A 15016-nucleotide genomic window follows, 5' to 3' on the forward strand; every position below is an offset into this window, starting at 1 on the left:
GGGATAAAAGCAGGGGTGAAATGCTACCGGATTGGACCGGATCGGGAGAGTAGGTAGCGGAGATTGTTTATTTTTATTTATTTTATTTATTTTGTCACAACATCATACAAAAAGATTATATAGTATATACACATATAAACATATATAGGAAGAAGAAAAGAAAAACAATAGGACAGGAACGGTAGGCACGTTTGTGCGCTTATGCACGCCCCTTATGGTCCTCTTAGGAATGGGGTGAGGTCAATAGTAGAAAGTTTTTGGTTAAAGCTTTTAGGATTATGGGAAGAGACCACAGAGTCAGGTAAAGTATTCCAAGCACTGATGATTCTGTTGCAGAAGTCATATTTTCTGCAATCTAGATTAAAGCGGTTTACATTAAGTTTAAATCTATTGGTTGCCCTTGTATTATTGCAATTAAAGCTGAAGTAGTCTTTGACAGGAAGGACATTACAATAGATGATTCTGTGAGTTAAACTTAGGTCTTGTCGAAGGCGACGGAGTTCCAAGTTTTCTAAGCCTAGGATTTCAAGTCTAGTGGGATAAGGTATTTTGTTGTTTTCAGAGGAATGGAGAACTCTTCTTGTAAAATATTTCTGGACACGTTCAATTGTATTGATGTCAGAGATGTGGTGAGGGTTCCAAACAGGTGAGCTGTATTCTAGAATTGGTCTAGCAAATGTTTTATATGCTCTGGTTAGTAGTGTGGTGTTAGTAGTGTGGTTAGTAGATTGGTTCTAGTTTGCCAATCTGGTAGCAATCGCTGGCTGGCCACGCCCCCGAACCAGTCCACGGCCCACAGTCCAGCCTTCGCAAGCTGGACACCGGAACACCAGGAAGACAGCTCGCCACCTGCTCGCCCTTAGGTCAGGGGCCGGAGCCCATTCCCCGAGGCCCCGGAGCCGCCGCCTGCCCCAACCAGGTCAGGGAATGCATCATTCCCAGACTCCGGCCTTTCCCCGAAGCCACTGCCTTCTCTTCCTTCGCCCACTTGCTGCCCCCTCGCCGCCTGTTCGCCCTTCGCCTTTGGTCAGGGCCCAGGGATATCTCATTCCTCTGAGACCCCCGGAGCCACCCCCTGCTCGCTGCCTACCTCAACCGGGTCATGGAATGTACCATTCCCCGACACCAGCCTTATCCCGGAGCCACCGCCCGCTTTTCCTTCACCACGCAGCGTATACTTACTTTCTTCCAGTGGCTGGCTACCAGGAAAGGCAAGCATCCAAAAGTTACTGGAATCTCTCTCCTTGAATATGCCGCCACCATTGCTGCTTGTTCTATGCACTGGCTGCGCAAGCGCACACCGTTTATTTCATTTATTTATCAGCGGCAGGTTGGGTGTGCGCTTGCGCAGCCGGCACATAGAACAAGGCGGCATATTCAAGGACAGCAACTCTGGTAACTTGCCTTTCCTGGCAGCCAGCCCCTGGAGGAAAGTAAGTATAGGCCACGTGGCGAAGGAAAAGCAGGCGGCGGCTCCAGGTCAAGGCTGGTGTCGAGGAATGGTGCATTCCCTGACCCAGTTGAGGAGGCAGCGAGTAGGGGGCGACTCCGGGGCCTCATGGAATGGGGTGTCCCTGGGCCCTGGGCCCTGACCAAAGGCGAAGGGCAAGCAGGCGATGAGCAGGTAGTGAGTGGGCGGCAGCTCCAGAGAAAAGCCGGAGTTGGGGAATGGTGCATTCCCCGACCCCATTGAGGCAGGTGGCGGCTGCGGGGCCTTGGAGAATGGCGCATCCCTGGGCCCCGGCCCCCAACACAAGATGAAGGGAGAACAGGTGGCGAGTGGGTGGCAAGTGGGCAGAGAGGCTGCAGCTGCAGGCATCTCGCAAAAAGGGAAAAGGCAGAAATAGAAATTAATTTTTTCCCTACTGGGTTCTGTGGGTGTGGCTTGGTGGTGGGGGGTTGTGACTGAGTAGGCATGGCTATGAGTGACATTGAGTTGGCCATGCCCACTCAGTCACAGGACACACCCACCCACCAAGCCACACCCACAGAACAGGTAGCAAAAAAATTTAGATTTCACCCCTGGATAAAAGGCAGGGGCGGAGATGAATAGATGTGGTAGACAACTATTCATCTTCCAGCCCGAATTGTTAGCCTGTGAGAAAAATCTTTTGCCAGGGCTGCCGACATTCCTAATAAAGGAATCTTTTGAGTTCATGTGAGAGGGTTTGTTGTGTTTGGGGAGCTGGGTCAGAACAGATTTTATGTACTAAGGGCTCCCTGGGGTAGTTTCCAAGAGAGTTCCTCTTTGAGGGCCATGGTGGTACAGAAATGTGAAATAAATACAAATAATCATAGTCAGATATGGAGAAGGAAACAGATTGAAAGAATGATTCAGCCCATAAAGTTCTTGCAATAAATATGGTTTTGGAGTGTGTTTCACTGAGGGAAGACCCGTATCTCTCAGATTCGAATTAATGTCAGCATTCCAGAAAACCCCTCTTCAAGTAAAGACTCTGAAGCAAACATCTTTCAAAGTTCTTTTACTAGGATAGGCACAACTGGGGAAATCCGAATCTGAGAGATCCGGGTCTTCCCTCAGTGAAACACACTTCAAAACCACCACCCCTGACCCTTCTGCTGATCACATGCTCCAATCGCCAACCGTCCCATCTCGAGACAGCACTCCGACCACTACTTCTCAAGCTCAGCCTGACCTTGACTGGCAGGAAGAATGTTGTTATGTCTAATGGCTCCTTCTAGTAAACGCCCCCTCCCACTTTCCCACACAGGAGAAAGTGGCAGCACGGAAGCCTTCGGCCTAGTATGGCTTCCAAACTGACAATGGATTTATTACTATTAACTCTGCTGGAGCTTTCAGCAGTATTTGATTATCCCTCAATTAGCAAAATTTAGGGGTGGGAGATGGGGGTTGGAGACAGGGCTGAAATTTAGAGAGATGTGGTACCGTAGGTACAGTGTGAAAAGTCTGTTTCTGAAATGGATGCCATGTTGGACATGGGCAGCCTCAAAACATTCATTTATCTGATTTAAACCAATTCTCCCAAGTGCTGTAGAACCATAGACATTATTACAACATATATAATATTAGAAAATCCTTTTCTGATGTGAATTTTTATTTAATTGGACTATTGGCAAAAACTACGGATCTGTTTAATAAGAGTTGCCTTACAACAAATAGAAGAATAGAAGTGGGACAAATAGTCTGTTGTTTTTAAGCACAGTCCTACATGGAAAAATCTAATTTAGTAAATAGGAATAAATCCTCTTGACATTCATGGTAGACCCTTTACTAATACTGTAGCATCTCCCTATTTTCTGAGCTTAGAGCAAACAGACTTCTGGTTTTTGCAAATAGCTGAGAATGTTCCCTTTCTTCCTTTAATTATATGCTTGTGATAATTGCACTGCTGCTATTTTTTCCCATTAACAAAATTAAGGAGTGAACTGTGTAATTAGTCTGCTGTCTATGTGTTTAACCTATTTTAGTTAAATATAGCTAAGGCCAGATTTCTCTAATTTTGCATCATTGGTTTGAATAGAATAAAATCTCTGGAAAATGAAGATCTCACTCACAAGACATTAAAAATAGGGTAATCTCTACGTACAAAATTCTTAATTTAAATTCAAAGTCTCCTTCGAGTCAAGCTCCGCTCCTGGTAGACATGTTGAAAATGTCTTTGATTGCTGTGAAGTTTTGTGTTGTTTGTAAATAGATGCACGTAGATAAGTTTGAGATGGCACATATATAATTTCAAAATGATGTTGGGGTGGTCTCAGAATGATTGTCATAGCATATAAAGGCGCCATGTATATGCCACTCAGTCTATCTGGGATATGCTACTAGTTCCAATAAGATTTTAATTCTGTCTTTATAGAATTGTCATTTTCAGTTGCTTCTGGAGAAATGAATTTAAAATGTCAGTGAAGTCCACAAATACCATTAAACATGTTAATTAAGCTAGTCAGGGTAAGCCTAATTAACATATGGGGGGGATATTGATGAGATAAACAACCTATTTGGATTTATGCTGCAGAAGAGCACCTCTGAACACTGAAGGTGGGGCCAATAGTTGGAATGTTGCTAATTTTAGAGGATTTTTATTGTAATCACTTGCCTTAAACCAAACGGCAAGAGCGAGGGCCAAATGTGTGTGTGTGTGAGAGAGAGAGCGAGAGAGAGAGACAGCGGCAGAGACACAGAGAGACTGTCATAGTGGGGAGGTGATACCTGGGAGTGCCAAAGGAATTAATCATGCATATAACAAAGTCACTTAGGCAGTGAGGTAGATGGTGTTTAAATTTAATAAAAAATAAATATCAGATTGTAGCTAATCTGGATTTATGGATGTGGGGGAGAGATGTGATCAGGCTGACATCTTATGGCCAGAAGCTGAAGAACAGAGCTGAAATATGACCATTATTTTCAGTTTTATTTTTTGAGAGTTCTGTTGTTATTAGTCACTGCCTAGCATTCACAACTCCAATGGGGGATTCAGTGGAGTATGGAATTCCTCATGAACTTTCTTGGAGCTCTTGGGTACAATTATTACCATTGGAGAATCCCTCTGGTGTCTCTTGACAGTCCAAAAGCACAAATTAAAACCTTCTCCCCCCTTTTTTATTTCATTTTGTCACAACAGTATACACAAACATCGACAAAAAAACAACAACACATCATAAAAGAAAAAAATATATATATAAGTAAAAGTATGCAACTGCTATGTTAATTTGATATAATGAAGGGAACAATAGGACAGGAAGGATAGGTACTTTTGTGTTCTTATACACACCCCTTCTCTTTCTCTCTTTTTCTCTCTCCTTTCCTCTCCCCCAATCGTCGTATATTCAGTGTGCCCATTTGTTCCCTTTTGGGCCATATAGGGCCCTCTGTCCTGCTGGTTAAACCTTGTATGTGTTGTTTGAGCCTGAATTGCTATGAGTGAGAACTGACTTAGTTAACAGTTCTAGGCTGCAGAGGGATAGAATCAAGATCACATGAAGTGTTAATACTACTTTATAATGCCTCGGTAAGGCCACACTTGGAATACTGCATCCAGTTTTGGTTGCCACGATGCAAAAAAGATGTTGAGACTGCAGAGAAGAGCAACAAAGATGATTAGGGGACTAGAGGCTAAAACATAAAGAAGGGTTGCTGGAATTGGGTAGGTCTGGTTTGATGAAAAGAAGGACTAGGGGTGACATGATAGCAGTGTTCCAGTATCTCAGGGGAAGATAAGGGAGTCAAGCTATTCTCCGAAGCACCTGAGGGCAGGACAAGAAGCAGTGGGTGGAAACTAATCAAGGAGAGAAGCATCTTAGAACTAAGGAGAAATTTCCTGACAGTTAGAACAATTAATCAGTGGAACAACTTGCCTCCAGAAGTTGTAAATGATCCAATACTGGAAGTTTTAAGAAGAGATTGGATAACCATTTGTCTGAAGTGGTGTAGGGTTTCCTGCCTAAGCAGGGAGTTGGACTAGAAGACCTCCAAGGTCCCTTCCAACCATTCTATTCTATTCTATTCTATTCTATTCTATTCTATTCTATTCTATTCTATTCTATTCTATTCTATTCTATTCTATTCTATATTTGATTGTGGGGGTGAATTGGGAGCATCTTGTAGGAATGGGATGGAGTTTTATTGAAAGATTTAAATTGTTTTCATCAGATTTTAGTAATAATTTGTGTCTGGAACTCTGCACTTTGATATGGCCCAAGTGCTAATCAATAAAGTAAACATTGGAAGATGGAAGAAAGAGAATTGATTAAAAAAATCACAAAAGAACAACCTTTGGGTTCTCAGTAGCCTTTCTATCAATAATGAGTTCAAGCAATTATTTTATAAACACTGGTGAAATTGCAAACCCTGCTAGCCTTTCCTTCTTGCCGCACCATGTTTCTGCTGTTGGGGCTGTGTGTTTTCTAACCCCCATCTACAGCCAGCATGAATGTGCTGTTTGTTTGTTTTACAAAACTGAATAGACTTTCCTTGGCAGCAAGCTTCATTTTCCTCCTCTGCCATATTTGCATAGCTGTCATGTTGTCCCTGCAGGATTGGATCTACTGCAGAGTCAGTGAAGTTACGGCTCCAGCTTCTAGAAAGCAGATGGTCGGTATGAATTCAAATGCAGTCCACAGAATTTGACACTTCCCTGCCTTAAAGACCCAGAACTCAACTTTAGTGCAGCAGCACTGATGGAATAAATTGTTTTGTCTTATGTTGGGGTGCAACTGGCTATTTAAAAAACAAGACTTCCAATTCCATAGCCTTGCATGGATGGCCGTATTAAGGCAGCAGTTGCAAAGGACGAGGACAGTTAAAGGGTTAATAGGAAATTCAGTGTGTGAATTGAGACAACAAAGATTTATGATATGGTGGATTAGGTTTCTGAGCTGTAAAAAATCCTCTCTGAAGTGGGCTTTGGCTAGTCAGGCTATATTTTAAAGCTTTGGGGAGTTGTAATTCTGCTAGCGGCCACCGGGGTCCTGAGGTGAGGCATAACAGTGTACAAATCTTGCATCCATTGACATTGGCTATTTCTTGACTTCCCTGTTCTTGCTAGGAGGGCCTAATTTTAATTTATTTCATTGTAGGTTTCAACTCTCTGGTGGGAGGAATTATGGGCTTTTCCATCCTCCTGAGTGCAGAAGTTTTTAAGCACAATGCTTCTGTTTGGTACTTGGATGGAAGTATAGGAGTTCTGATTGGACTTACAATATTTGCCTATGGTGCCAAGTGAGTGAAACTTTTTTTTTTTTAAAAGAAATCATTTTACATTTGCATTTGAATGTTACTTCTTGATTGTGACAAGAAGAAGTCTCTCCCATGTGCCATTTATTCAATGCTGCATCCATCTATCTATCTATCTATCTATCTATCTATCTATCTATCTATCTATCTATCTATCTATCTATCTCTATCTATCTATCTATCTATCTATTTATCTATCTATGTTTTCTGAGGTTTTCGTGGGTGTTTGTATGTAGGTCTTTGGTTATTCGGGTTTTCTCCCACGTAAAATTTTACGCTATATATCTATATCTATATCTATATCTATATCTATATAAAATTTATTTATTTATTATATTCTTACCAAAAAGCTATATTGATTGATGTAATGTAATGTCCTATTACAAATAGAAAAAAATATTTGTAGCTCAGGGATTAAGTGTGGAAGCCTCTCTGAAACTTGGTGGTTTTCTTTGCAGACGATTCATTACCCAGCAAGGTAACATCATCAGAGACGATATTGCTGAACTGGATAAATGGTAGAAATTGTGGGATAGGAATTATAAATTAATGATGTCAACTGCATATAAGAAAATTTATATAAAATACTTTATAGATGGCATTTTTCACCAACAAGATGTTTAAGGACATGTCCGCGAAGTGTTGGAAATGCAATCAGACACCTGGTTCGTACTATCGTATGTAATGGACATGTCCAAAGGCAAAAAAATATTGGATGAAAATACACATATGATTTGGAAAAAAAAATGATAAAGCAACATATAGATCTAAAACCAGAAATTTTTTTGTTGGGCATTTTATCAGAAAAGTATGATAAAGGGACTACATATTTGATTTTACATGTGCTAACTGCAGCTAGAATTGTATTTGCATATGGAAAAGTGAAGAGATCCCTACAGAGGAAAATGTAATTTAAAAAATATTAGAATATGCAGAAATGGATAGGTTAACACTTACAATTAAGGGAAAGGAAGAAACTGAATACTTTTTGACATGGGTCTTATTTTATCAATGGTAAGCTAATAAAAACAGAAGTTAGAAACATGGAAATATAAGAAAAGGGAGATTTGTTAAAATGGATAAAATATTATTATTATAGAATTAATATCAATGCAATGAACATTTTGGTTGTAAATACCTTGATGATTATTTTGTAAAATTATTTGTACCCAGACAATGCACTGTTTAACTGAAAATGAAATTTTTACATGTTTAAAATAATAATTAAAAAAAGAGAGATGTTATTACTAAGTTGGATAATGAATAATGTCATTAAGGTAATTAAATTGATGATGTTGCCTAGTTGGGTAATGAAATGTCTGCATGGAAAAAAAAAAACAAGCTCAGAGAGCACCAAAGACCTCTCATTAATTTCCTGTTTTGGGGATAGACAACTACCAATTAGGAGAATGCTTTAAAACATGAAGAAATTTATGGCTGATTTTTGCAATGTATAACTGTTGCCCTTGATCTGGGCTTGCTTTTATTTTCAGGCTGCTTATGGATATGGTTCCCCGTGTACGGCAAACACGTCATTATGAAATGTTTGAATGAAGGCAACTCAGCTATTGGACTTGAATACATTTTGCAGGATTTGAAAACATCCTACATCCTGGCAAGTGGGCCAGTCCTACTTGCAAGATTGAATTTTGCTGTTGTTCATGTTATTTTTGCATCATCATTCAAGGAGAAACCAATCTGTACAAATAGGCAAATACATGCACTGCTTAGATCTCTGCAATCGCATTTGGCATACGCTCCCCCAAATCTAGCAAGCTGCAATAGAAATGAATAAGACTTCTAATCCTTTTTGCTACATGTTTAAGTGATCAGGCCTCTCAAGTCACTTGACAGCTGTCCATTTAACGGGGCCAAATTAAGAAGAATCCCAGTCTGACTGTGACTGTTAAAAGACAAACATGGAGCTTGAGTTTCCCCAGGAAAAGGGACTAATCTTTTAGTTCTGTTACTCCTAAAATTCACAACGGATGAAGGGCAGCACCTCATTAGTGTCTCGTGAAGTCAAGGGTGTTTTACACACGGTTACAACAAATCAGATTTGCTATTTTTATTGATTCAGTATTAAAAATATGAAGTATTTTCTTCCTACGAGATGCCACAGTTTCAATAAAAGGTGCAATTCACTCCCTCAATTGCTCAATCTCAAATTTTAGGACATGGTTTCATTTCATAGTTTATTAAAGTATTTAAAATATGTCTGTCTAATTCTCCCCATTCCCTCTTTTTCTCTCCCTCTCTGAGTCTCTCTCTCTCTCTCCCTCTCTCCCTCCCTCACTCTCCCCCCCCTCTCTTTCTCTTTCTCTCTCTCTCTATATATATATATCAAGCAACACATTTTAAGCTGCACAGTCAAAATAAGCACAAAGTGTTCATGTACAGTTAAAAGCCAAAAAAGGATTGAGGTTTAATGTGTTGATTTATATTATGCACTTATGTAGCAGTATGTCTGGCCAAAACACGGGTGTCCTGTGGAAATCATGGTTCCATTCTGACGGTAATGTTGACTCTAACTATGAAGAATTAGGCTTTTCTATAGATATTCACGTGCTCATTCATTTTATGTTATTTTAACATCTGTTTTACAACATCCAATTCCCACCTTGTATAATATATAAAATGTTTCTTGTTTTATAAAGGACCTATAACTAACCTTTAAAAAAGCGGTGTATATAGTACATTAAAGTCTTCCTGTACAGAAGCACCTCCCATAGACAGGTTACTTCCGTCAATTTTTGTAGGTGGAATGTTTTAGCACAAATTTAACATATGATTAAGTAAATTATGTTCTGAAGTTTACTGCTTAATCCACATGTGTTATTAGCTCCTGTAGTTTGAAAATGGTACATTTGTAAAGAGGATAAAGTAATTTTATATCTGGCAAAAAGTGAAAAGTTTATTGGAAGTATGTATATTGGTGTGGAATAATGATTTGCAGAGGGGCATCAAATTTGCAAATGACACCCCCTACTGTCATTTACTGATTTCTTGCTTCTATATGCCATGTTTTGCTGAATGTATTTTTGTGGAAATGCAAATAGAAACTAATAGAAGGAATATTTATTTCATTTCATTTCATTGAATCGGATGCAATCTCAATTATTTGTTTGAAGGTGTTTCCATAGGAATATTAATCTCTTCAGTACACTTCATCACCTCGGACAGAAATTGTCCAGCCTTGTGGTAATGTTTTTTATTCCATGCAGTCTTCTGAAATAAATGCATTGAACATGATCCAAAATTAGTATGTATCTTGACGTGGTCATAGAAATAACTTTCTGCACAGGGTAAATTAAGCTAGCAGCTCATTAATTTACTGAGTTTTCTAGAGGGATCGATGGCTGGATTAAACCCTCTGGCAACTTAAAAGCTAACAAATGTATTATTACATGAAAGGTGTTTTTGAGTATTTTGACAAAACAAGTTATGGTCCACCAAAAGCTTATGGAGGCTATATAGGTTATAGCATAGTCCTTTGCCTTAGTATGGATGACTACATGGCCATTTAAAACTTTCACAAATCTTCCATGAACTGAGATTCAATAATCTCATGACAATGTTCATGATGATGTAAGGGACAAAAAGGTAAAGGTAAAGGTTTCCCCTGTCCAGTCATGTCCAAGATTAGGGGGCAGTGCTCATCTCCATTTCTTAGTTGAGAGAGCCAACATTTCCATGGTCATGTGGCCAGCATGACTATATACTGAGGCATATGAAACATGTTACCTTCCAAAGTGGTACTTGTTTATCTACTGGCATGCTTTTGAACTGCTAGGTTTGCAGGAACTGGGGCAGGAACAGGAGCTCACTCCATTACGCAGTAGAATTCAGGTCTCAAACCTGAGCTGTCAATTTTCCGGCTGACAAGCTCAGAATCTTTAACAGCTGAGCTTTTGCACCACCTGTAGAGACAACAGGTGTCCAAATTCCAATATTATGAGAGCCACAAAATTTCAAACATTAAACTTTTAAAACAGCTTTGACATCCACAATTGCAGTATCCATATGGATAAATTGGAAACAATTGGCCTGAATAGGCAAGCAGCATATATTCCTATTTGCATATAAATACAAAAATGTATCATCTCAGTTTTCTCAATTGTGCAATAAGCATTCATCAATTATCAGTGAGCAGGAAAGGTGAGTCACAATAGAATTAGAACTGTTACAATTGATACACTCCCATGATGCCATTTTAAGAAAATCAAAGTTATTCAATATATCGTTAAATTTAAATGTAGACTTACAAAATAATAATAGCATCATGGGGGGGCCCCAGTGGTATTGTTTAACAATGTAAATAACTTCTTGCAACTTTTCAGTGGTAAGTAGAACAGATAGCGAAAACAAGTTAATTACTGAAAAATAAGATGTTTCCTAATGATAATGAAAGCCTGCGTGTTCACTCTTAAAAAATTCTTGTGATCAAATCTGTAAATTTTCCAGACAACAATTTTCTGGAACAAAATTGAGCAGGAAACATTTTGCAAATAAATCCAAATACTTAGTTGTTTTCTTAAAGTGCTTTTGGAGTGCCTTCAGTTGAACTTAAAACACGTACTAAAAATTTACCCAGCTCTTACTGAACAGAATGGTGAAAGTAATCTACTTTATCTACCTTATTTCCATCACTGGCTTCACAATGAGGGGCGTCTATGTATTTAATGCCCGCAGAGACTGTTTTTGGATGTTTTCTCCCACTGCAGCTAGATTGAGGTATTATGCCGACAAGTGATTAGCAAGAATAAGCAGATGTGGGAATTTGCACCTGCTTAAGTTAGATATGGGAAAAACCCAGGAGTGTGTATTTTTGAAAATGGAATTCTTAAATTCACATGAAGAGCTTTATGTTCACTAGTTTTTTTCTTTGAAGAATAATTTTCACTTCTGCTGTGAAGTATTATTAGAGCTGCTCTCAATTTTAAAAATAATATTGGATAGATGGTACTAGCAACTCATGCAATCTAATCAAGTACGTGACATATAATTCCCAAATCATTCTTTCCATGCCAATTCCCCCTCATCCAAGTTGTTATGATAGATGCTAATTCTAGATTTTTTAGAATTTCTTACGATTCCTTCTTTGAACATGTTTACATGGAAGAATCAAGCAAAAATAAACTGGATCCTCTTTAATTTATACAGATTTACTGTTTTACATTGCTTGGTTCTTCCAAATGGCTTCATCCAGTTCTCTCTTCACTGCACCTGCCATTTTCAAAGTTTTCTTATATTGATTTTCATTGTAATTTATTTGATAGAGCCACTCAGAGTTATTGAGGGTCTGCTAGCATACAAATTAAAAAAATTACCTGAAGAAAGGATAAAGTCACTTTAAAGCAAGATGTATGTTCGTCTCGTCATTGCAGATTGTAGATTCACAATATCATGATACCTTTCCTGTGCAGGAGGCTGGGAATTGAATTTTAATAGAGTAATGGAGATATGCTCAGGCATGCAGAAGATGGAATGAATGAACTGTACTATAGTGTCATCCCATTAACAAAGTTCTTAAGTGAAAAAGCATCATGACATCAGATTCTCTCTTCCCCTGCAGTGTACGACTTCAATTCTCCAGATGAGTGGGAGCCTTAACAGATTTTTTTTAAACAGAATGGGTTTTGCGGCAAACAAGCTATGGAGAAGTTTTGTAGCACATGGTTTTATATTATGAATTATTAGAAGTGTTTTACATGTCAGCGCTGAACAAACTACAAAACCAAGAACAAAAGACACTATGAAAAAAGTCAATTTTCAAAAGGATTCAAGGAGACATTTACCTCAGGGTGCAAGCAATTAGTTGCTGTCTTCACTGAAAATACTGGGCAATTTGGTTTTCCTATCAAAGTGGGTTTCTTTACTATCTGGATACACAAACTAAATAACTTTATTTCCTCAGTCTATGTAGGTTTGTATTTAATTTCTGTAGCATATTTTATTCTACATATCTGGATTAGAATATTTATGCCCAGTTCACTTGCTATATTGTTTCGCTAATGGAACTGCAATTTGTTATTTGATCACTCTTGCTTTTCTAATGTTTTTGGGTTAAATACAAAGAACAAATCAATAGTAGCAATCATCAAATCAAAGTTTATAGTACTGATATTTAGAAGTCCTAAATTATTCAGAAAGAGTGCAGTACAGGTAGTCCTCAATTTACAACAATTCATTTAGTGACTTCAAAGTTATAAAGGTACTGAAAAAAGTGATTTCACTTAGTGACCGTTGCAGTATCCCCATGGTCACGTGATTTACATTTGGATGCTTGACAACTGATTCATATTTATGATGGTTGCAATGTCCTGGGGTCATGTGACCTATCTTTTGCAACCTGACAAGCCAAGTCAATGGGGAAGACTTACTTAACAACCGTGTTATTAATTTAACAACTGCAGTGATTCATTTAACAAATGTGACAAGAAAAGTTGTAAAATGGTTCAAAATTTACATAACAAATTTCTCATTTAGCAACATCAATTCTGGACTCAATTGTTGTCATAAGTCGAGGACTACCAGTACATCAGCACTATGCCATGAAACTTATCATGGACTTTAACCTCTTTTTCCTTTTATAAAGCAAAAGCGGTTTTCCCTAGTTGTGAGTCTTCCAATTCTGGAGGTTTTAAAGAAGAGATTGGACAATCATTTATCTGAAATGGGTTTCCTGCCTGAGAAGACCTCCAAGGTCCCTTCCAACTCTGTTATTCTGTTAGTTGTTTGGGTTATCTAGCACAAAACTATTACAAAAGCATAGAACAATGAAATCAAAGTATATGCATCTATTAAGACCCATGGTCTCTCCTAAATCCTCAGGGTTCTAAATGTAATTTATCAATTGAGAATACGAAGCATGATTATGAGGGTACACATATAGGTCTTCATTTAAATACAGTTCATGATTCTGTACCATTTAATATTTGGAATTGACTGACACTGGTCTTTTATTTTCCATTTAGAACTTTTAACTTAATCCCCACCAAAGCCTACAGAAAATCAGCTGGGATATCTTGTTTCTTTGTTTTCTAACATGTGGTACAAATAGTGCATTGAGAAATTCAGTATGCTGAGATTCCTTCAAGCACACACATCGATAAGCAATGTGGGATTTTTGGTGCTGGGTATACAATATTCTCTCTTCTTCCAAAAAAACCCTCTTTGAAACCCAGATGATTAATTTTTATTATATCTATTATACCTCAAATCTAGTTCTAATATTCATATTTCTATTAGCCATTATTTGAACATTCAATTTATAAAAAATAAAGGCACCAATATTAACACAATAGGTGAGATACCACCATGGAAAAACCAAACGCAACCCACAACTATTAAGTGTATTGATGAATTACATAGGAGACAATATAAAATATATTTGAGATAAAAGCTATAGATAGATGTACAAATCAACTTGAGTATATGAAATAAATGAGGTTTTTATTGGCATTTTTAAACAGTGTATTCATTCTTTTCAAAGGCAATGTTATTTTTAAAATAAATTATGCAAATGCTTTCTCAGGTTTTGGTAATCTCAGATTTTAAAAATATCAGTTCAAACAATAATGTTCTTGACACATGAAGATTTATAGCTTTAGGATTAATCTTTTCATATAATTTTTATTTTTTGATTCATATCCAATTCATTTACCCATGTTTATTTCTAATAATCTAGCCCTAAATTTGCACAATGAAATTGTTGTAGTTCTGCTTGTCTTCCACCCAACAGTCCTTCTGTTGGTTCTATATTTTCTATTTTAAGAAAAAAGAAGGAATTGACAGGTTCATCTATAGATCTGTGTAATTTTAATGACATATTGGACAAACCCCTTAATATTCAGCTTATAATAACAGTGCTCAATGGAACTAGACTTGTTAATATCTGCATTTTAATAGATATTTTCCATGGAAAAAGTGTCAGGTCAATTTATTCTGTACTAAAAAAAAATGTATTTGGTTGAAACTTTCTGCTTTTATTCCACAAAATCGGGTTAGTAAATAAATATGTAATTCCAACAGAAAGGCCTGATATACAATTTTCCTTTAAGGATCAACACCATTTTACTGTCATAAAAAACTTCAATAAACTATGAAATAATGGAATGAACCTATTGAAGATCTGACCCTACTCTCAATGACATCATAGAAGTACTGCAAAAATATAAGAACTATAATAATTCTACTTTTCCAAAAACTGTCTTCATTTTTTAACTTGCAACCATTTTTTTTCTTTCTCTCAGCAAATGTATATCTCTATGTTGAACTGTTAGCAAATCTACCTCTGAA

The 15016-nt window shown here is 37.7% G+C and overlaps 1 protein-coding gene across 1 annotated transcript in view; it reads left to right on the top strand.

Moving 5' to 3' along the window:
- The window catches only part of TMEM163 (transmembrane protein 163), a 104548-nt gene extending 90217 nt beyond the window's left edge, over positions 1-14331 (top strand). Inside the window, exons 7-8 of the mRNA XM_058194156.1 lie at positions 6559-6700; positions 8209-14331. Of these exons, the coding sequence (XP_058050139.1) occupies positions 6559-6700; positions 8209-8269 (203 nt within the window). The 3' untranslated portion in view covers positions 8270-14331. The remainder of the gene's footprint in view (positions 1-6558; positions 6701-8208) is intronic.
- The last annotated feature ends 685 nt before the right edge of the window (positions 14332-15016 follow it).

This window comes from Ahaetulla prasina, chromosome 1, assembly GCF_028640845.1.
Source record: "Ahaetulla prasina isolate Xishuangbanna chromosome 1, ASM2864084v1, whole genome shotgun sequence".
NCBI lineage: Eukaryota > Metazoa > Chordata > Lepidosauria > Squamata > Colubridae > Ahaetulla > Ahaetulla prasina.